This window comes from Athene noctua, chromosome 19, assembly GCF_965140245.1.
Source record: "Athene noctua chromosome 19, bAthNoc1.hap1.1, whole genome shotgun sequence".
NCBI classification, from domain to species: Eukaryota; Metazoa; Chordata; class Aves; order Strigiformes; family Strigidae; genus Athene; species Athene noctua.
Genome location: NC_134055.1, coordinates 5,732,197 through 5,752,106, shown reverse-complemented (window position 1 = coordinate 5,752,106; position 19,910 = coordinate 5,732,197). Strand labels below are relative to the sequence as shown.

At 66.9% G+C, this 19,910-nt stretch overlaps 3 protein-coding genes across 7 annotated transcripts; all 3 read right to left on the bottom strand.

Annotated features, from left to right (window-relative positions):
• Nucleotides 1–378: 378 nt before the first annotated feature.
• On the bottom strand, nucleotides 379–4,354 carry ALDOC (aldolase, fructose-bisphosphate C). Its single transcript, XM_074922950.1, has 9 exons — nucleotides 4,210–4,354; nucleotides 3,261–3,377; nucleotides 2,970–3,181; nucleotides 2,824–2,878; nucleotides 2,592–2,752; nucleotides 2,001–2,084; nucleotides 1,738–1,912; nucleotides 1,459–1,658; nucleotides 379–876 (listed from the first exon to the last, which is right to left on the bottom strand). Exons 2-9 carry the CDS (start codon nucleotides 3,370–3,372, stop codon nucleotides 781–783), a joined length of 1,095 nt encoding a protein of 364 aa, XP_074779051.1. The 5' UTR covers nucleotides 3,373–3,377; nucleotides 4,210–4,354; the 3' UTR covers nucleotides 379–780.
• Nucleotides 4,355–6,037: 1,683 nt separating this feature from the next.
• SPAG5 (sperm associated antigen 5) lies at nucleotides 6,038–13,312 on the bottom strand. The gene is made up of 20 exons (XM_074922749.1): nucleotides 12,215–13,312; nucleotides 11,937–12,129; nucleotides 11,255–11,347; nucleotides 10,998–11,132; nucleotides 10,574–10,693; nucleotides 10,227–10,319; nucleotides 9,940–10,074; nucleotides 9,716–9,809; nucleotides 9,532–9,623; nucleotides 9,004–9,137; nucleotides 8,531–8,696; nucleotides 8,211–8,382; nucleotides 7,834–7,905; nucleotides 7,573–7,696; nucleotides 7,192–7,303; nucleotides 6,874–6,954; nucleotides 6,689–6,787; nucleotides 6,487–6,561; nucleotides 6,300–6,380; nucleotides 6,038–6,209 (listed from the first exon to the last, which is right to left on the bottom strand). The coding sequence occupies exons 1-20, from the start codon at nucleotides 13,240–13,242 to the stop codon at nucleotides 6,078–6,080; spliced, it is 3,231 nt and encodes a 1,076-aa protein (XP_074778850.1). The 5' UTR covers nucleotides 13,243–13,312; the 3' UTR covers nucleotides 6,038–6,077.
• Nucleotides 13,313–16,016: 2,704 nt separating this feature from the next.
• Nucleotides 16,017–19,665, bottom strand: RSKR (ribosomal protein S6 kinase related). 5 transcript variants are annotated; one of them, XM_074922607.1, is made up of 12 exons: nucleotides 19,506–19,661; nucleotides 19,206–19,403; nucleotides 18,547–18,630; nucleotides 18,395–18,463; nucleotides 18,163–18,232; nucleotides 17,317–17,424; nucleotides 17,103–17,143; nucleotides 17,001–17,028; nucleotides 16,807–16,896; nucleotides 16,648–16,736; nucleotides 16,463–16,573; nucleotides 16,018–16,370 (listed from the first exon to the last, which is right to left on the bottom strand). In XM_074922607.1, exons 1-12 carry the CDS (start codon nucleotides 19,554–19,556, stop codon nucleotides 16,146–16,148), a joined length of 1,164 nt encoding a protein of 387 aa, XP_074778708.1. In that variant the 5' UTR covers nucleotides 19,557–19,661; the 3' UTR covers nucleotides 16,018–16,145. The 5 variants fall into 5 exon arrangements, with proteins under 5 accessions (XP_074778709.1, XP_074778710.1, XP_074778711.1 ...); XM_074922608.1 differs by lacking the exon at nucleotides 16,807–16,896 and having other exon boundaries at nucleotides 16,017–16,370; nucleotides 19,506–19,663; XM_074922609.1 differs by lacking the exon at nucleotides 17,317–17,424 and having other exon boundaries at nucleotides 16,017–16,370; nucleotides 19,506–19,662.
• Nucleotides 19,666–19,910: the final 245 nt, after the last annotated feature.

The following is a 19,910-nucleotide window of genomic DNA, read 5'->3' as shown; positions in this document are numbered from 1 at the left end:
GCAGCACCAATCAAAGCGCGGCACCGGCCCTGAGGAGGCGGCTTTGGCTTCACGGCCTCTACGAGTGCCGCGGAGGGACAGGCGGTGCCGCCGAGCGCCGCGGCTGGAGGGGGGCTGTGGTGTGCGACACGGCTTGTAGCGGGGGCCTAGGGGCCTCCCAGGGGCTCCTCGCCCGCCCTATGGCCCTTAGGCAGAGCCCAGCCCCGCCCCCCGGCTCCCAGAGCCTCCCCAGGGGTGTGGGTGGGCCGAGACCAGGCACAGCTCATTGCACGCGTGAGCACAACGGGCTGCGTGTGGTGCCCAGAGCTGGCAGAGGGACGGGGCAGCCCAGGATGAGCAGCACGCTGGTGCCCGCGGCGAAGGAGGAGACGGCACAGCGCTGTCTCTACCGTTTATTCGTTGTTAGGCTATTTGGTACATGGGGTGCACATGGCGAACACAACACAGGCGCCCCAAGGGCGGCAGCGACCAGGACTGCGAAGCTACGGCAGGGCAGGGGCACCCCCAGGCCTCCCCTCCTGCCCCCCACGCGGCCGGGCCTCCCCCCCTCAACAGCCTGGCCGGAGCCCCCCACCAAAGGGGCACGCGGGTGGCTCCCTTCAGGGGCCAGGTAACCCAGGCCCCTCACTTCATCTGCGGACACGGCGGCGTGGGGCCGGCCCGCGGGGCGCGTTCCCCTTCCCCTCCCCGCGTGGCGGCTCCCCTGGGTGGCTGGGGTGAAAGCGGGGTGTGAGCAGTGTCGGGGAGGGGGCCGGGGCCGGTGGGGTGCCCGGCCGGGGCTCAGTAGGCGTGGTTGGCCACATAGAGGGACTGCCCGGCGGCCCCCGAGTCGTCCCCGCTGCCCTCGTACTTGCCCAGCGCAGCCAGCCCGTTCACCTGCGGGGAAAAGAAATGTCAGTGGCCCCCCTGGGGTATGGACCTCCGGGTCCCCCAGTCGCTGGGGACACAACCTTCAGGGTCCCCCCAGATCATGGGGACCCGGTCCTTGGTGTCCTCTGTACCCCTGCAACAACACAGGCCTTGGCACCCCCCTCTCATAGGGACAGAGCCCTCGGTGCCCCCCATCTCTCTGGACACAACCCTTGGTGTCCCCCATCACCCCACAGGACATGGCTTTTGGCACCTCTCTTCCCACAGGGACACAGTTCTCAATGTCCCATGTCACCCTCAGGGCATGGCCCATCCCACAGGGGCCTGGCCCTTGGCACCCCCCGTTCCCTTGTGGGGACAGTACTGTGTCCCCTCCCTGGGGACCAAGGTCCTTGACACCCCTTGTCCTGTGGGGCATGGCCTTTGGTGACTCCTGTCACCCCACGGGACACGGCCCTTGGCATCCCCCATCCGAAGGGGCACAGTCATCAGTGTGCCTCTCCCATGGAGACAGAGCCCTCAGTGTCCCCACCAACCCATGGGGGACAGCCCTCAGCACCCCTCCCCTGCGGGAGCCATCCCTGTCACCTCTGCGCGCTTGACGAACTCCTCGGTGGCTGCGGTGGCGTTGTCCCGCTGCCCGCGCCAGGCGCTGAGCGCTGACGCCTGCAGCGCCCGCCCGTAGGAGAAGGTGAGGGCCCATGGCCGCATTAGCGGGCACGTGTTGATGGCATTGAGGTTGATGGAAGCCTCCTCCTCACTCTGTCCCCCAGACAGGAAGGTGACACCTGCAGAGAGCGAGGTTATGGCACTGAAGGTCCACAGGGCATCCCCCTCCTGGTCCCCACCATGTCCCGGTGCTGGTACCTGGCACGGCTGGGGGTACGGTGCGACGCAGGGCAGTGACAGTGGCCATGGCGATCTCCTCAGGGCTGTACTTGGTGGGGCAAGAGTGCCCGGGGGTCACCATGTTGGGCTTCAGCAGGGTCCCCTCCAGGTAGACGTGGTGGTCGCTCAATGCCTTGTAGACAGCTGCCAGCACCTGGGGAGGACAGGCAGTGTGGAGTCCCCCGGCATGGCATGGCACAGCACGGCACGGTGCCCGCCCTGCTGCCCGCCCCACCACTCACCTTCTCCGTCACATACTGGCATCGCTTAAGGTCGTGCTCACCATCAGGCAGGATCTCCGGCTCCACGATGGGCACGATGCCATTCTGCAAACACCAGGCAGATGTCACCATGGGGATGTCCCTGGGCAATGCCCTGGCCCCATGGCAATGTGGGCCAATGCCTGGACCTAGGGGGTGATACTCAACCCCAAAGTTCAATGTCCTCCCTTGCCAGTGATGCCCAGCCCAGTGGGGTGATGCCCAGCCCCATGGGGTGATGCCCAGTCAGGGAAGGTCAGTTTTTGGCCCCATGGAGCAATGCCCATGTTTGTGGGGTGATGCCCAGCCCCATAGATTGATGCCTGGCCCTATGGGTGATGCCCACCCTACAGAGAAATGCCTGGTCCTGGGGCTCAATGTCTGGTCCCAGGGGTCAATGCCCATCCACGTGAGGTGTTACCCAGCCTTGATGCCCAGCCCCACGGGGTGATACCCAGGCATGGGGGCAATGCTGAGCCCCATGGATCTGTCCCCATCCCTGTGGGGCAATACCTGGCCTCTTCAGTCAACAATCATCCTATGGGGGGGCGATGCCCGGCCACAGACACGTACCTGCTGGCAGATGCTGGCATAGCGGGCCAGGACGTTGGCGTTCTCCATGATGGCGAGCGCGGAGGGGGTGTTTTCACTGATTTTCAGCACGCAGCGCCACTTGGCAAAGTCGGCCCCATCCTTCTTGTACTGGGCACAGCGCTCCGACAGCCCATCCAGACCTGTCAGACAGCGCGTCAGCCCCGCAGCCCCAAATCCCACAGCCCGCCCCCCCCCTACCTGCTGCACCTACCCTGTGTGGTGGTCTCGCCATCTGTTCCTGCCAGCGGCACAACACCCTTATCCACCTACGGCGAGAAGGGGAAGGCAGTGCTGAGCCCCACCAGCACCATCCAAGCACCCTCAGCACCCCATAAACCCAACGGACACCCTCCACACCTTGATGCCCACAACGATGCCCTTGTCCTTGATCATCTGGACGAAGGGGGTGCCATCGTCAGCCTTCTGGTACATGGTCTCGTGGAAGAAGATGACACCCCCGATGCATTTCTTCACCCGGCTGTCGGCGCTGAAGAGGATCTGACGGTACAGCCGGCGGTTCTCCTCCGTGTTTTCCACCCCGATCTGATTGAGGCGCTTCGCCATGCTCCCTGCGGGCACCCGGCACCCTCGTCACCCTCGGGCGTGGGGAAAACGGGTGGCGGGACAGATTTCCCCCCCTGCACTGACCTACGGATTCATCAGCAGCCAAGATGCCCTTGCCCGGGGCCACGATGCGCAGCGCGATGTCCGACAGCTCCTTCTTCTGCTCGGCCGTCAGCGCGGGGTATTGGTGCGTCATGGTGGCTGCGAGCAGACGGTGGCTGAGTCACACACCGGCGGGGCGGCCCACCCATCCGCCACGCACCCAAACCCTGGGGTGATCGGGGACCCCCAAGAGGCTGGAACCCCTGGACGTGCCGGTCAAGGGGGCGGGCGCGTTGCATAAGCAGGCAGCTGCCCTCACCTCGGGACGGGCAGGGCCTCGTGGAGGATGCCGGGGAGCTCCCAGCCATTTTGCTGCCTGCTCGCCCGCCCCCAGCCCAGCCATCTTGAGGGAGCGCAGCTCCGCGGGGGGCCGGGGCAGGGCCCGGGGGATGGAGATACCCCGGGACCTGGGATACCCCGAGGGGGAGGTCCACGGGGGATGGCGATAGCCCAGGGATTGGGGATACCGGGGGGAAGGAAATACCCCGGGTACGGCGGTACGTGGGGAAAGAGACACCCCAGGGGCGGCAGTACCCGGCACTGGGGGTACCCGGGGTTTGGGGTATCCGGCGGATGGAGATAACCCGGGGATGGCGCCGTCGCGGGGTCGGTGATGCCCCCGGGAGCCGGTGCTCCCCCCCCCCGGGCGGCGATCCCCGGGCCGGCACTGCCCGGGCTCGGGCTGCGCCAGCTCAAGGGGTACCTCCAGGCTCCCCCCAACACCCAACACCCCCATGCCCGGGGCTCCCTCTGACCCGGAGCACCCCCACCCCTGCCCGACCCCCGGGATGCCGGCGGCGCCGCCACGGAGACACCCCGGAGCCTCGGTGGGGCTGCCGGCTCCCGCCGTCGGGGTCCCTCAGCTGCACCCCCGGCTGCCTCCCCCCCCACACCCCATCCTCCCTCCTCCGGCCTCCCGGCTCCCCCTTACCGTGCAGGGCGGGCGGCGGCGGGCGCGGACTGCGGGCTGTGCGCTCCGGCCCCGCGGTAAATGGGGCTGCGGTGCCGCAGAGCTACGTGACCGGCGGGGCGGCACCCGGCAGGACCAGCCCCCCCGGCCCGCTCCGCCCCCCCCGCCGCCGTCGCACGCACACCGCCCCCCCCCGCACACACACCCCCCCTTCCCCCGCCGGTGACAACCCCTGCCGCCGGTGAGGACCCCAGAGCCCTAACCCCGGGGTGGGGGACCCCTACTGCCGGTGGGGACCCCTCTGTGCCCCCCCCCAGTCAGGGACCCAGTGGAGTCACCCCCCTGTCATGGGCAGGGACCCCCACGCCACTCAGGCACCCCACTGTGCCACCCGCTGTTGCTGCTGCAGACCCCTCTGTGCCCCCCACCTTGCTGCCCTCTTCTTGGTTATGGGTAGGGACTTTCCTTGCCCCCCCCATCCTTACCACTGCCGGGGACCCCACTGTCCCCCCCCATTACCATTGCCAGCTTCCCCTCATCACCTTTGGGCCAGGGACTCCCCTGTGCCATCCCTACTGTTCCTGTGCCACTTCTGCTACCAGGGACCAAACCCCAACAGCACAGAGCTCCAGGCCCCTGGGATAGGGTGGGGGCTCCCCCAGGGAGGCCAGCCCCCCCCGAAAAGCTGCCTGCAGCCGGCACAGGGACAATAGCAGTGTCCCTGCTCACCCCACGGGGCTGGCTGCCAGGGCCCTGTTCTGCTGAATCTCTGCCCTAAAAGGAGGGCTCAGCCGCCCCGCAGGGCCCTGGTCCAGGGAGGGGAACGCATCTTCCCCCCCCCATCCCAGAGCCAGGCACAGCCTGGGTCCCCCACTGCCTGCCTCACATCTTGGGGGGCCATAGCCAACCCCCTGCCAACAGGGTTATGGCCAGAGCAGGGAGAGAAGCGATGCCAGGGAGCAGCAAATGCTGCTTCCCCATGAGCCACCCCCACGGCCAGTAAATAGAGGTGCAAATCCTAAACACCCCCATTTCTTGGGTGCGGGGGTAAATAATGTTGCCGACACCCCAGGGTGATACAACACTCATCCCGCACAGGGTGACAGGGCTGCAGCAGAGGGCAGGGGAAGGTGATCCCCCCCCGCGGGCAGAAGAAACAGGCCATTAAAAACCAGAACACTTGTTTGAACGCAGCTATTTTGGGCCATGCCAGGGGAGGGAGGTGCCACATGGCCCCCATGGCACCGGGGAGCATCCTCGGGGTGGGGAACACCGGGAGGGGGATCCCACAGGAGATGCCCTAGCAGGGAAGGAGGGAGGTGAGGCTGGAGCTGTGCTGGGAGCAGGGGAGCCCCAGAGGGATACCCCCCCCTCTCCATGCAGCAGCGGGGGCCAAGGGAGAGCTGGGAGCAGGAGCTGGCAGAACTCCCAGCCCCTGGCAGGATGCTGCATGCCAGAGCCACACTGGGAGGGGGAACCACCCCCACACCCCAGGCGTGTAGCCCACAGCCCCGTGATGGGGGTGTAGGATCCAGCCCTTGATACCATCGGCAGGGGGAGGCAGGAGGGGGGCACAGACTAAATCTAGGGCAGGAGGAACCGGGGCTCCACGAGGGAAGTTAGGTCAGCCCAGGCATGCTGGCTGCTGCTGGCGGCAGAGGGTGGAAGCCTTGTTGAGAGCAAGCGCTGGTTGGGGGGGTCTGTACCCCCCGCCAAGAAGGAGAGGCCTTGGGGGGGCAGGGAACTGTGCCCATAGCCCTGGGACAGAGCAGAAACAGCCAGTGCAGGCTGGACAAGTTGTCCCCACCCAGGGCACCAAGAGCTTCCTGCATCCACGCACCAGGAAGGGTAAAAGACAACAAAACTTTATTCAATAAATCATTACAACATTAAGAGGAGGAAGGTTTCACGCTACAGGCTAGAGCTTCCTTGCTGCCAGAGGCTGGCTTCTGGCCCAAGTACCGCAGCAGGCTGTGGAACTCCTGGCAGCCTGCTGCCAGGTCAGGGACGGCCAACAGGACCTGGGGACAACAGCAGCGTTAGTGATGGCGATGAGGGTTGGTGTTGCTGCAGTCACAGCAAGGCTGAGAGCGAAGAACCACAAACCTCACCTCTTTCATCTTCTCCTGCATCTCCTCGTGGGTCTTCAGCACTTTCTGGGTGTGATGGAGCCTCATCTCCAGCCCTTGGACCTGCATTGGGAAATACTGGTCAGGAGTCTGCCCCAAAACTGGGCAGGGAGGGGTCCAGGACAGAGAGGGGACTAGAGTCAGGACAGCCCCTCGGGGTTCCCTGTACCTGCTCCCGGTACTTGTCCGAGAGCAACAGATTCTCATCTTCTTTCTCCAAGAGCATCAGCCGCAGTTTGTCCACCTGCAAAAAGTGTGAGTGCTGCTAAGACATCACTGTGGGGTGACACAAGTTGCCCTCAGCCCCAGCAGCCCCCCAGCCTCACCTCCTGGCGCAGCAGGACTCGCTCCTGGATGTAGGCAGTGTCCACCTTGGGCTCCTGCCCCCGCATCTCCTCCCACAGCACCTTGGCCTCTGTTTCAGCACGCTGGAGTGAGCGCTTGAGCTGGGAGACCTCTCCGTTCAGCCTCTGCAGCGGGGAAAGGAGATGCTGAGAGGCAGCCTGTGGCCGGCAGCACCCAGGCGTGCAGCCCAAGCCAGGCCCCCATCACAAACCGTGACTTCCCCACTCTTGTCGATGAGTTGCAGCATCCTCTCTTCCTGCTGTTTCACCACGTCCTGCAGCTCCTTCTCGTTCTGGGGGTTGGGGGGAGGAAGAAGCAGTGTCAGGCCAACAAGTGTTGGCCCTGGCCAACCCCAGCACCCCAGGGGGGAGCAGATTTTCTCATGTTCGAGAAGATCAGATGAGCCAGGAGCACCCACGGGGCATCACCAGAGCCGGTCACCCAGATTTCTCTGTGTCCTAGATCAGCACCCGTCCCAGTTTGGCTCTGCCCTGGGGTGAGTGCTGGCCCACTTCTGGCACCAGCTCACCTCTAGCTTGCCCCTCAGCGCCTTGTTCAGCTTGGCGATGGTGGCAGCCTGGGCATCCATCTTCTCCTGGCTCTCGGCTGTCACCGTCTCCAGACGGAGCTGCAGGTCAGAGCTGGGAGAGGACAGCAGTGATGAGCGGGTGGGAACCGCAGCCGAGCGCGGTGCCAGCTACCAAACCCCCTCCTGGGCATCCCACCAGCCCCGTGGTGGGAGCGGCAAACCCACCAGCCCAGCCAGCTGGAAAAAACTCTTCTAGCCATGGCAGGAGAGGCCTAACCCAGGATTGGGGCAAGAGACAGACCCCAGAGAGGCTGCCCAAGGCCATGCCCAGGAGAGTGGTGCCTGTACCCAGCCCTCGACACAAGCCCCTGCTGAACTCACATCTCCATCTGCAGTGCCTTGAACTTGCTCTGCTCCAGATCCTCAAGGCGGGAGCTCAGCATGGTGAGGTTGGAGACTGTGGCTCTCAGCTCCTTCACGCTCTCCAGCAGACCATCCTCAGGCTCTGTAGGGAGGGCACAGAGGGAATGCCAGCCCCAGGGAACACAGAGCCAAGGAGGAAGGCATGTCTGCTCATCCCCCCCGTGCAGGGAGCCCTGCAGCTTTAGAGCAGGGTCCAGGGCAGGGTGACAGCCGCAGTACCTATCAGCTTTGGTGTAGAGGGAAGTTTATCCTTGGTAAATACACTCCCACCTCCAGTGGCTTCATCAGCATCTGCGAGAGGAGAGGACAGAGGCGCTGTGCCCAGCCCTGTGTGCTGCAGGGAGCACGATCAGAGCTCACTCACACGCCCATCAACCCCAGGGAGCTCAGAGTAGACCCCGGTCGCTTGCAGGAGCTGTGACCAAACCCGTGGTTGCCACAAGGGTACAACCGGGGGATCCACAGGGAAGGGCATGGGAATGCCACTGGGATCTCCTCCTTGTCCATCACCAGCACACATCCCCAGCATGAGAGGGAGCAATCTCCATCCCCATCCAGGGACCCCCCCAGCACCCCAACAGCGGGTGCCAGCTCACCTTTCCCCCACACTGCTTTCAGGACACTGCCCACGAAGGAGTCCCCGGCGCGGTAGGGGGTGCGGCATGCCGGCGTGCGGCAGGCAGGGGTCCAGGCAGGGCGGGGTGTCTGCCAGCCTGGGGTCCGCGGAGCCGGGGTCCAGGTTCTGCTTCTCGATGGAGCATTGTCGTCCTTCAGAGGGGAGGGAGAGCACGCTTGTGACAGCTCTGCACCGCCCCGGCAATCGGGGGGGGGGAGGGGGGGGGTGTCTTGAAGCCACGTCATGGAGAGCCACAGGTGTCTGATCCCCTTGTCCTTGTCCCCACAGCAGGGCTCCTACCTCCTCTTGCAGAGCAGCCCTGAGGCAGTCGGCGAGCTCCTGCAGCCGCATCTTGATCTCAGCAATGTCTGCAGAGCTCCAGGAGACTTTGTCCCTCTTGAGCTGCAAGTCGAGGAGCTCGGCCTTGGTGGTCTCCAGCTCCTTGCCAAGGGTAGCCTCCTCTTCCCTGTGGGATGGCATCAGCCTCAGTGAGAGCAGCGTTCCCCTTTCTCAGCAACGGGATGGGGACATTTCCCACACCTGCCTCCCACCATGACCCAGGGGTGGTGCAAACCCCACAGATTTAGGCAGCTTCCCCCAAGATGGGGCCAGCTGGGCTTCCCCCAGCCTCTTCCACCTGCCTGGGCAACCACGCTTGGCTGGGACAACACTAACCAGAGCCATGTCCCTCTGTGTGTCTCCCAACCCCTAAGAAGGGCTCAATTTCCCCAAAATAGAGGGGTTCAAGCGGAAGTGGTGAGTGGGGTCGGTACCGTAGGCGCTGCTGGGAATCCATAAGCTCCTGGTACTGCAGGCTGAGCTCCTGCAGGGTGTCCAGCGTGAGCTTCAGCCTGGCCTCCACCTCCAGCAGCTGCATGCGGGACATGTGGTTCTCCTGATTGAGGAACTATAAGAAGGTGGGGGGACATGGCTGTGAGTTCCCAGACAGAGACCCGAGGGGATCCATTAAGATCAATTAGGGGCAATTTTACCCCCAGCAGACCAACCCCTGGTGACCAGCAGTTTACCGGGAACATAGGACAGGCTGGGGGACAGCATCATGCCTGCAAGCAGGGGAAAGTTATCCCAGAGAGCTGCCCGTCCCCCTCCCGGGGAATTGCCGCCGGGCAGGATGAAGAGCTGCACTACGTGCAGGATGTCAACCACCCTCACCTCGCTCACCCCCCCCCGCTGCCCCAGGGAGTGCTAATCCGGCTCCTGGCCCTCTGCCAGCATTCCCATGAGGCCATGATGGGGGCTGACAGCGCGTGACAGCACAGGCAGGGTCAGGCAGCTCCTACCTCACGGCATTCAGTCACCTCCCGCAGCTCCTGGCACAGCCCATCCCGCTCCTGCTCCACGTTGGCCAGATTTGTCATCAGGGAGCTTAGGTCTGTGAGGAGCAGAGCCGTCAGCACGGGGCGGGGGGGACAGGAGCAGTTGGGGACAGGGGGGAGCTCCAACCCCCGCGTCACCCACCCCTACCTGTGCTGAGGCGTGAGTTGGCCACGTTCAGCTGCTCCAGCTGAGCCAGCGTGTCCTGCAGAGCCACCGAGGTCTCCTCCAGCTTGCAGGACACCTGCAGAGACATGGTGCCCTCTGGGCTCGCTTTGGGCTGCTCTTCCCCATGGGGTGCCCCAAGTCACCTCGTGCTTGGGGTCAGCCAGGCTGCAATGGAGCATCCCAGACACCCCCAAGCACCACCCTACCTCCTCCTTGGCTTGAAGAGCTTCATCCACTCGCTGCCTCATGGCATCCCGCTCCTCCAGGCAGCTCCGCAGCTTGCCAGGCACTTTCTCCAGCACAGCCTGGCACCGGGACACCAGAGCCCTGACCTGCTCCCGCTGTGAGGGGAGGTGGCATCAGGCAGAGCTCAGCAAGACACTGCCAGCCTTGGAGCCCACAGGCACAAAGCCAAGCAGCACCAGCCTGCACCACGCTGGCAGGGAGGCGAGGGGCTGAGCCCGCCACCAGCCCCCACCGGGACACCACTCACGTCCTCATCCAGGGCTCTCCTTTCCTTCTCCAGCTTTTCAAAAGTGCTGTCTATGAATTCCCGGAAATGCTGAGCCTCGGCAGCCAGGGATGCCTGCGGAGCAGCAGAGACGGGTCAGCGCTGCCGTGGTGAAAGAGCCACATTCAACAGTGGAGGGAGGCGAGCATCAACCCCGAGGCCAGATTTGTGGCAGCTTCCCAGTAGCAGCACCAAGAAACCTCTGGCAGGCCCAAACCCATTGCAGACCGTTGCTCAGAGCATCACTCAAGCTCAGAACACGGAGGTGCCCTTCCAGCCTCCCAGGGACCCAGGTGGGAGGCAGCTGGAAGTGCCCACCCGTTCAGTACCTGCTGGTTGATGGCATCCACCAGCAGCACATGCAGCTCCTGCTGGGAGGCCAGGCTCTGGTCGCGGGCACTGATCTGGGTGCTGGCGTGGGTGCGGAAGGCCTCCAGGAAGCGATCTCCCTACCGAGGGAAGGGGGCTGCTCCAGGCACGGCGTCGTACGAGGGGCAAATCCCCAGGATCCATCCCTGCACGCTGCTGCAGCCCAGGGCTCCCGCTCCCAGTGGGACACAGCCCGAACCAAAAATTCATCCCGAGAGCTCCCGCCACCCCGGGCAGCCACAAGCATTTCTGGATTTCCAGGGCCACATCAGGTTTTCCCCTGGGACCTTTAGACCCCAGAGACAGGCAGAGATGCAGCGTGCCCCATCAAAGGCATGGGGACATCAGAGTCCGCCCTAACCCCCCCACCAGCCACACTCCTACCTCCTCCTTGGCTCGGAGGGCTTCATCCGCTCGCTGCCTCATGGCATCTCGCTCCTCCAAGCAGCTCTGCAGCTTGCTGGGCACTTTCTCCAGCACAGCCTGGCACCGTGACACCAGAGCTCTTGCCTGTTCCCGCTGCGAGAGGAGATGTGCCGGGAGGCACCGGCTATAGCCGTCAGCTGCCGTGTGTGCCAGCAGCAGCGTCTCCCGCAACCTGGGGAAAAAGGGGTGGGCAGCCTGACTGCGCAGAGACTCACCTCCTGGGCAAGGACTCCCTGCTCATCCTGCAGTCTCTGAAAGGCAGCATCCACGAGGCTCCGAAACAGGAGGCACTGCCTGCTCCAGGCGCTCTGGGGAAGGGACAAGGGCATCAGCGCTCAGGCAGTGCTGCCAGAGCCAGCACAGGCAGCGCCGGGCACGCGTGTGCCCTGCCTGGCTGAGACCTGGCGCACTCATCGCATGCCAGCCAGCCCAGACGCACCATCCCCGCTGCAGCCAGCCCCAGCTCCCGCTGAAGGTTCTGCTCTGCTCCCCGCTGCCGCTGCAGAACCTCCATCTTCCTCCGCAGCTCAAGGTAGAGGTTGTGGTAGATCTCCTCCTCCTAAGGACATGCCAGAAGAGCAGAGGGGGCTTCACACCAGCCCCACTCCACCCTGGGGTCCCGCAAGAGACAGTTTGCCATGACACCTCCCATCCTCCCCCTGCGTGTGCCAGGAATGTTTCACTGCACAAAGGGTTCAAATCCAGCAGACTCAGCGGGTTGAGCCAGGCGAGATAACGCGGCTGGAGCAGCGCTGGGCGCGTGATGCCGTGCACCGTGCTGCAGCAACTCTGCTTTACTGCCGCTCCACCAGGCCGCGGTCCGGCCAGGGCCACCATCCCGCCAGCAGCACGTAGGCACTGTCACGGCACCGAGGCCACCCCGGTGAGGACTCATACCCCTTTGGGGTGGGTGACGTCCGTCTGCGTGAGCGCGTCCCTCTGTTCAGCCGGCCCCACGCGGGGCAACAGGCACTGGCTCTCCTGCCAGTCACGCAGCTGGAGCGAGAGGGCTTCGATGATGATGAGGGTGCTCTCCAGCCGCCCTTCCAGCTCTGCCCGCGGCAGAGACTTCAGCTGCTCCCGGGAACAGCTGGGGACAGAGAGAGGGCTTGGGGTACAGACGGCTCATGGGTGCCACAGGCCCATCCAGGGGGGAGGCACGTCCCTGCACTTACTGCCAGAGCAGGGAGTCCGTTTCGGCAGCGCTGTCCTTGGCGCAGCGGGGGATGCCTGCAGATGTGTTCATGCTCCTCTCCCGCAGGTCCTGGGGGGTCATGAAGGTGCCAGCAACCACAGTGGACACGGGGGTGATGCTGGTGCTTGCAACCGTAGTGGGCACAGGGGTGATGCTGGTGCCAGCAACCGCCGTGGGCACAGGGGTGACGCTGGTGCCAGCAACCGCCGTGGGCACAGGGGTGACGCTGGTGCCAGCAACCGCCGTGGGCACAGGGGTGACGCTGGTGCCAGCAACCGCCGTGGGCACAGGGGTGACGCTGGTGCCAGCAACCGCCGTGGGCACGGGCAGGGGCAGGCTGTGCCGCAGGGACTCCAGCAGAGATGAGGCACTGAGGTTCTTCTCCAGCCACACCAGCGGCAACACCCAGGATATGGCAGCCGAGGCTACCTCGGGTGAGGCGATAGGGGTGGTCGCTGCCTCCAGCCCAGCAGTCTCTGAACTACTTGCCTCGATGGGTGAGAGTCCGGAGGGGCCCTGCTCTGGGGGAGCAGGGGCTGGGGACTCAGATCCCTCAGGGGTGCCTTGGCAAGGTAGGGAACCAGTACTCCCATCTCTAGCCGGGGGCTCAGAGGCCACAGGGCTGCAGGAGAGGTCGGCGGGTGCCACTCGCCACCCATGGAAGGGAGCTTCCTGCGGGGTGGAGCTGGTGCCAGGGGGCCCTGGGGTGCAGGAGGTCAGGCTGGCACTGCCACTGGGCCCAGGGGTGCAGGCTGCTAGAGTGGTGCTGCCTGGGGAGACTGGGGTGACAGGCACCGAGCTGAGGATGCTGGAGGGCCCTGGGGTGGTGGTGCTGGGGGGCTCTGGGGTACACAACCCTGGCATGGGGCTGCACAGGGGGGCCAGCATGGGGCTACTGGGGGGCTTCAGGGCGCTGGGCCACAGAACGGGGCTGAACAAGGGGGCTGGCACAGTGCTGCGGGGCCCCAGGACAGGGCTGCTGGGGGGCTCTGGGGTGCCGGGCTCCATGACAGGCACGGTGCTGCTGGGGGGCTCCAGGGTGCTGGGCCCCAGCACAGCCACGGGGCTGCTAGGGGGCTCCGGGGTGCTGGGCCCCGGCACAGCCACGGTGCTGCTAGGGGGCTCCGGGGTGCTGGGCCCCGGCACAGCCACGGTGCTGCTGGGGGGCTCCGGGGTGCTGGGCCCCGGCACAGCCACGGTGCTGCTGGGGGGCTCCGGGGTGCTGGGCCCCAGCACAGCCACGGTGCTGCTGGGGGGCTCCGGGGTGCTGGGCCCCAGCACAGGCACGGTGCTGCTGGGGGGCTCCGGGGTGCTGGGCCCCAGCACAGCCACGGTGCTGCTGGGGGGCTCCGGGGTGCTGGGCCCCAGCACAGCCACGGTGCTGCTGGGGGGCTCCGGGGTGCTGGGCCCCAGCACAGCCACGGTGCTGCTGGGGGGCTCCGGGGTGCTGGGCCCCGGCACAGCCACAGTGCTGCTGGGGGGCTCCGGGGTGCTGGGCCCCGGCACAGCCACGGTGCTGCTGGGGGGCTCCGGGGTGCTGGAATTCAGGACAGGCACGGTGCTGCTGGGCCCCGGGACGGGCATGGTGCTGCTGGGGGGCTCAGGGGTGCTGGGCCCCGGGACGGGCATGGTGCTGCTGGGCCCTGGGGCAAGACTGTCAGGGGGCTCTGGGGTGCTGCTGCTGCGGGACCCTGAGCTACAAGGCACTGGGGTGGTGCTGCTGGGGGGGTGTAGGGTAGCACTGCTGGGGGCTCCTGGTATGCAGGGCATTGAGGTGAAGCTGCTGGATGGCTCCTGGGTACAGGACACTGGATTGGTGCCATCATGGTCCTACAGGACATTTGGGGGGGGTGAGGGGGTCAGAGCTGCCCTGCCCTTCTCCCCAGCATCCCACAGATCATCTCAGTTGGAAAAGCCCCTGAAGCTCCTCCAGCCCAACCATGACCCTCCCCCTGACCGTTCCCAACTCCCCCAGATCCCTCAGCGCTGGGTCAGCCCGACTCTTCAACCCCTCCAGGGATGGGGACTCCCCCCCTGCCCTGGGCAGCCCATTCCAACGCCCAACAGCCCCTTCTGCACAGAAATCCTTCCTCAGAGCCAGCCTGACCCTGCCCTGGGCAGCTTGAGGCCATTCCCTCGGGGCCTGGTGCTGGCTCCTTGGCTCAAGAGACTCATCCCCCCTCCCTGCACCCTCCTTTCAGGAAGGTGTAGAGGGTGATGAGGTCTCCCCTCAGCCTCCTCTTCTCCAGACTGAACCCCCCCAGTTCCCCCAGCCGCTCCCCAGCAGACCTGTGCTCCAGACCCTGCCCCAGCTCCGTTGCCCTTCTCTGGACACGCTCGAGTCATTCAATGGCCTTTTTGGGGTGAGGGGCCCAAAACTGAACCCACTCAGCGAGGGGCGGCCTCACCAGTGCTGAGTGCAGGGCTCAGATCCCTCCCCTGTCCCTGCTGGCCACGCCAGTGCTGACACAAGCCAGGATGCCACTGGGCACACCGCTGGCTCCTGTTCAGCCGGCTGCCAATCACCCCCCCAGTCCCTCTCTGACTGGCAGCTCTCCAGTCACTCCTCCCCAAGCCTGTAGCGCTGCTGGGGGTTGTTGTGGCCCAAGGGCAGCCCCCGGCACTTGGCCTTACTGATACTCCCCCTGTTGGGCTCAGCCCATCGCTCCCGCCTGGCCAGGTCTCTCTGCAGAGCCTCCCTGCCCTCGGGCAGACCAACACTCCCGCCCCACTGGGCGTCATCTGCAAAGTGACTGCGGGTGCCCTCGATCCCGCGTCCAGATCATCAGTAAGGATGTTAAGAGATGTATATCCCATAACCCATTGCCCCAGCCTCCCCACTTCCCCCCACCCCAGTAGATGCACCCTGTCCTCCCACTGCCCCGGTTCCCCACCCCAGTGTCCCCAGTCCGGTACATCCCAGCACCCCTTTCCGCTACCCTGCCCCCCGCCTCAGTTGCCCCCGCACCCTCCCGCACCCACCTTGAGCCGCAGGCGGCGGAGCAGCGGGGTGAGGCTGGTGCGATCGGCGCCCGGCTGCAGCCGCAGGTCCTGCAGCGGGGTGCGCCGGGGCCGCTGCCGCGCCTGGGGAGGAGGGGGGGCACCGGGGGTCACCGGCGGCCTCACCGGTAGCACACACCCCCCTTAAACGTGTATATATATATATATACATACACATTTATATATGTGTCGGGAGCGCACCGGATCCACCGCCCCCAGCCACCCGCACGGTCAGGGTCACCCCACCGGACACCCCCCACCCCCCGGGCTCCTCCCGCCGCCCCACTGGAGGGCCCAAACCGGGAGGCCCAAACCGGTGCCCCCTCCCTCCGCCCGTCCCGGGCCCGTCCGCACTCACGGCGGGGGTCCGCCCGCCCTGCATGGCCCCGTCCGCTCCGCTCCAACCGCTCCCGCGCGGCGCCGCCGCCGTTCGCTTGAAAACGACGCGCCGCTCTGATTGGCTGCTCTGCGCGGCACGTGACTCAGCGGGGGGAAGGCATTAGGGGCGGGGCTCACCGGGGAGGTGGGCGGGGTTACGAAGAGGCCACGCCCCCTCGGGGCGCTGTGCAGCGCCGAGCACGGGGGACCCCGCAGCCCTCGGTGGTGCGGGGGGGGGACGAACGACACACACGGGCCCAGCTCCCCCCCGACCCCGGGGCCTCCCCAGAGCCTGCCGCGGGGGAACCAGCCCGGCCCTACCCGAGGGAGGAGGGGGCGACACACACCAGCCCCACCCGCCCGCCGGGGGTCCCGCAGGAGTCAGCGATGCCCGCGGCTCTCGGGTTTATTGCTCCCGCAGGCAGAGGTACAATGTTGGGGTGAGGGGGACCCAGCCCAGCAAGGTCCGACCCGCAGCTGGGGTTGGGGGGGGGATGTCCCTGAGCGATGTTGGGGGTCCCAGCCAGGGTGGCTCAGCCAGGCCAGGGCTGACCCGGGGGGACAGCGGCGAGGTCGCAGTCGAAGTCAGCGAAGGTGGCGGGGTCGGGAAGGGGCTGCTCGGGGGGGCGCGGGGCCACTGCTACCGCCACCGGGTCCTTCTGCAGCAGGTCGGCGTCAAAGGCCACCCCGTGGAAGAAGGGGTGGCCCTGGAAGTGGTGGAGGTAGCGCAGGCGATGTAGGGGGTTGTGACACAGCAGCTGGGGATGGAGGGAGGACAGTGAACGGTGGGGACCCCGGCATCCGGCCCAGGGGGCCAACAGGGACCCCAAAATCCAGGCGGGAAGGTTACCTCGGCGAGCAGCCGGGCCAGCGCGGAGCTGAACGCGGGTGGGCTCTCGTAGCTGCTCTGCTTGACGCGCTCCAGCATGGCCACGTGGTCCTCCGCCGGCGCCACAGGGAACTGGGGGGTCAGGGAACAGATTTAGGGGCTCCATGGGGTGCTCCTATCACCCCCCTATCACCTGTGGCCCTCACCTCCCCGCTGGCCAGGGCGAAGAGCAGGACTCCCAGTGACCACCAGTCGGCTGCGTGGCTGTAGGGCCCCCCACTCAGCACCTCCGGGGCTGTGGGAATGAGCAGGTGAGTTCCTGGGGGGGCTGTGCCCCCCACTGCAGCCCCCCACTGCCCCCTTACCCATGTACTGCAGGGTGCCACAGATGGTGTGGGCTCGCTCGCCCCACCGCAGGTGGCGGGAGAGGCCGAAGTCGGTGAGTTTGAGGTGCCCTGTGGGGCGAGGCAGTGAGTGGGGACCCACGGGTGGGGTGTCCCCATGGTCAGAGTGTCCCCACGGATGGGGCGTCCACAAGCCAGTGCTATCGGACTCTTACCTCTCTCATCCAGGAGGATGTTCTCCATCTGAAATGAGACAGGCACTGGGGGCGTTCAGAGACACCTCCCACCCCACCCTCCTGCCCCCCACTGCCACCCACCTTCACATCTCTGTGCATGATGCCCAGGTCGTGGAGGTACACTGGGGAGAAGATGGAGCCATCAGAACGGTGGGTCCCCTCTCGGCACGGTGCCTGCTGCCACCCCCACCGCAGCCAGCAGGCAGCTGCCCACCCCCGGGGATGGCTGACCCTGCCTGCAGGTCCCCATCGGTGGGGACAGTTGTGTCTGTCCCCGGCGTGGCAGGCCACTCACCCAGCACCAGCACCAGCTCGGCAGCAAACAGGCGGACGGTGGCCTCGGCGAAGCGCCCGGCGGCACGCCACAGCGCGTGCAGGTCTCCGGTGCTGCAGTAGGTACACACTGCCGGGACGGGCAACGTGCCTTACCAATGGGCTGCCCCGTGGGGCCGGGCTGGCGTGAGGGGCACGGGCACCGGGGTGGCACGGGCATGGGGCAGAGGGGTCACTGGGGCCACGCATCAAGGTGAGATGGGCACCCTGGGCATGCACCAAGGGGATGCAAGCGCTGGGGCCATAGGGGCAGCGAGGTGGCACAAGCCCCAGGACCACGCTGGCACCAAGGTGGCACAAACACCAGGGCAACGTGGGCACCAAGACCACGTACTAAGGTGACATAGGCACAGGAGCACCGTGTACCACGGTGACATGGGCACCAGAGCCATGTGGGCACTGGGAACACAGAAACACCACAGCCACGTGAGCTCCAAGGTGGCACGGACATCGGTGGCCACATGGGTACCCCAGTGACACAGTCCCCAGGGTCACACAGGCACTGGGAACACAAAAGCTACATGGACGCCGAGCTGGCACGGCCATCAGGGCCACCGGGGCCAGGCAGGCTACCAGGGCTGGGGCGCCTCATTCACCCCCCGTGCTGGTCCCTGCCCCAGTGCGGTTTGTCCCCATCCCTGTCCTGTGGGTGTGGGGTGGGAGCCGGCAGCCGAGTGCCTGGATCCCCACGGGGCAGCGGGCAGCGCGGGGGGAGCGGGCACGTGTGCGGGGACACGTGTGCGGGCGGTGGGGACACGTGCTCGGGCAGGGGGGGCCGGGGCCAGCCCGCGGGCAGATGGTCACTCACTGATGAAGAGGTGGCGCTGGCCCTGCCAGCTGTCCCCCAGCCCGTGGACAAACGGGTGCCTGACCTGTCTCTGGGGACACAAAGCAGAGAGGGTGAGCGGCCCCCAGGGTGAGGGGCCCAGGGGGGACAGGGGACCCCACTTCTGCTACCCTCCCTTCTCAGCCCCCTGCTGTCCCCACAGCTGCCCCCAAACCCCTCCACGGGCTGGGGCCCCCCCTGGACCCCCCCTAACCTGGATGCTGACTTCTTCCTTGCACTGCTTGAGGGTGTCGCGGCGCAGCACCTCCACTTTAGGCACGACCTGGGGGGGAAGAGGGGCTGTTGGGGGGGGGACGACACGAGGATAGGTGGGGGCACCCACCGGCCCCTGGGGACAGCACCCACCTTCACGGCGCAGACCTTCTCCCGCCCGCAGTCCAGCACTTTGAGGATGGTCCCGAAGGAGCCTTTGGCCACGAAGCCCAGGATCTGGGGGGAGGTGGAGCAGGGGCTGAGCACCCCGCGGAGACAGGCTCGGGGGGGGGTGTGGGGTGGCACAGAGCACCCAGGGCAGGTGGTGGGGACACACGGGGACCAAGAGGACCCAATCGGGACGCCAGTGGGATGTATGTGGACTCAGTATGGGGCACATGGGGACAGGGACACGGAGACGCCAGTGGATGCTGACAGCATGCAGGGGGCCCCGGTAGGACGCACAGACCCGACACGGGGCACGGGGACCCCGCGGAGGTAGAAGGGGTCCCGGTGGGACGGCCGGGGACGCCGCTGGGATGCGCAGGGATGCGGCGCGGCGTGCCAGGAGAGCCGGTAAGACGGTCGGCGATCCCGGGCTGGCGGCATGGGGTGCACGGACGGCGCGGGAGGAAGAGGCTCGGGGCGCTGGGGGACCCCGGGAGGACGCGCAGGGACCCCGGAACGGGGTGCGAAGAGACCCGCTAGGGACTGCCAAGGCGGGATGCGCGGGCGCCCCGGGAGGAGGCTCGGGGACCCCGGTAGGATGCACCGGGACCCCGGGAGGAGGGTGGGGGGCCCCGGGACGGCACCTTGAGCTGCGGCTGGCGGGCGGAGGGGCGGACGGGGAACTCCGGCAGGAAAAGCGAGACGAGCTGCGGCAGCGGCCACCCGGGCAGCGGCGGCTCCTCGGCGGGGCCCCGCGGAGCCAGGGCGAGCCCCGACCCCGGTACCGGTACCGGCCCGGCGCGGCCCAGCAGCGCCCGCACCCACGACCCCACGGCGCGGCCCTGCGGAACCGGGGGGCAGCGTCAGCGGAGACCCCGGGGCGGAGGGGTGCCTGGGGGGGGGTGGGGTGGGAAACGGGACACCCCCGGAGCCGCCGCACGCACCTGGGGGGGCCGCACCGGGGCCGGCCCGGGGCCGCTGCTCGATGCTCCCATCGCGGCGCCGCCCGGCCGCGCCCCGGGCCCGGGCCCCGGTAATCCGCTGCTTTACATAACCCCGCCGCCCCGCCCCGCCCCGCCCCGCCCGGGCGCGACCCCCCCCGCCCCGGGGCCGGGCACCGGGGCTGGCCCCCTGCACCGGGAGCGCACCCCGAGACAACCCCCCACCCCGGGTGCGCACCCCGGGACACCCACCCGTGACCCGACCCCTCCCCTCCCCGCTTCTGGGCAGGGCACACCCTCCGGGACCCCCCCTGCACACTTTGGGGATCTCCCTTCAACCGCTCATCCCGCCCTTTGCACCCCACTTGCCCGTGGGGTACCTGCAGCCCCCGCTGAGCCCTGGGCACT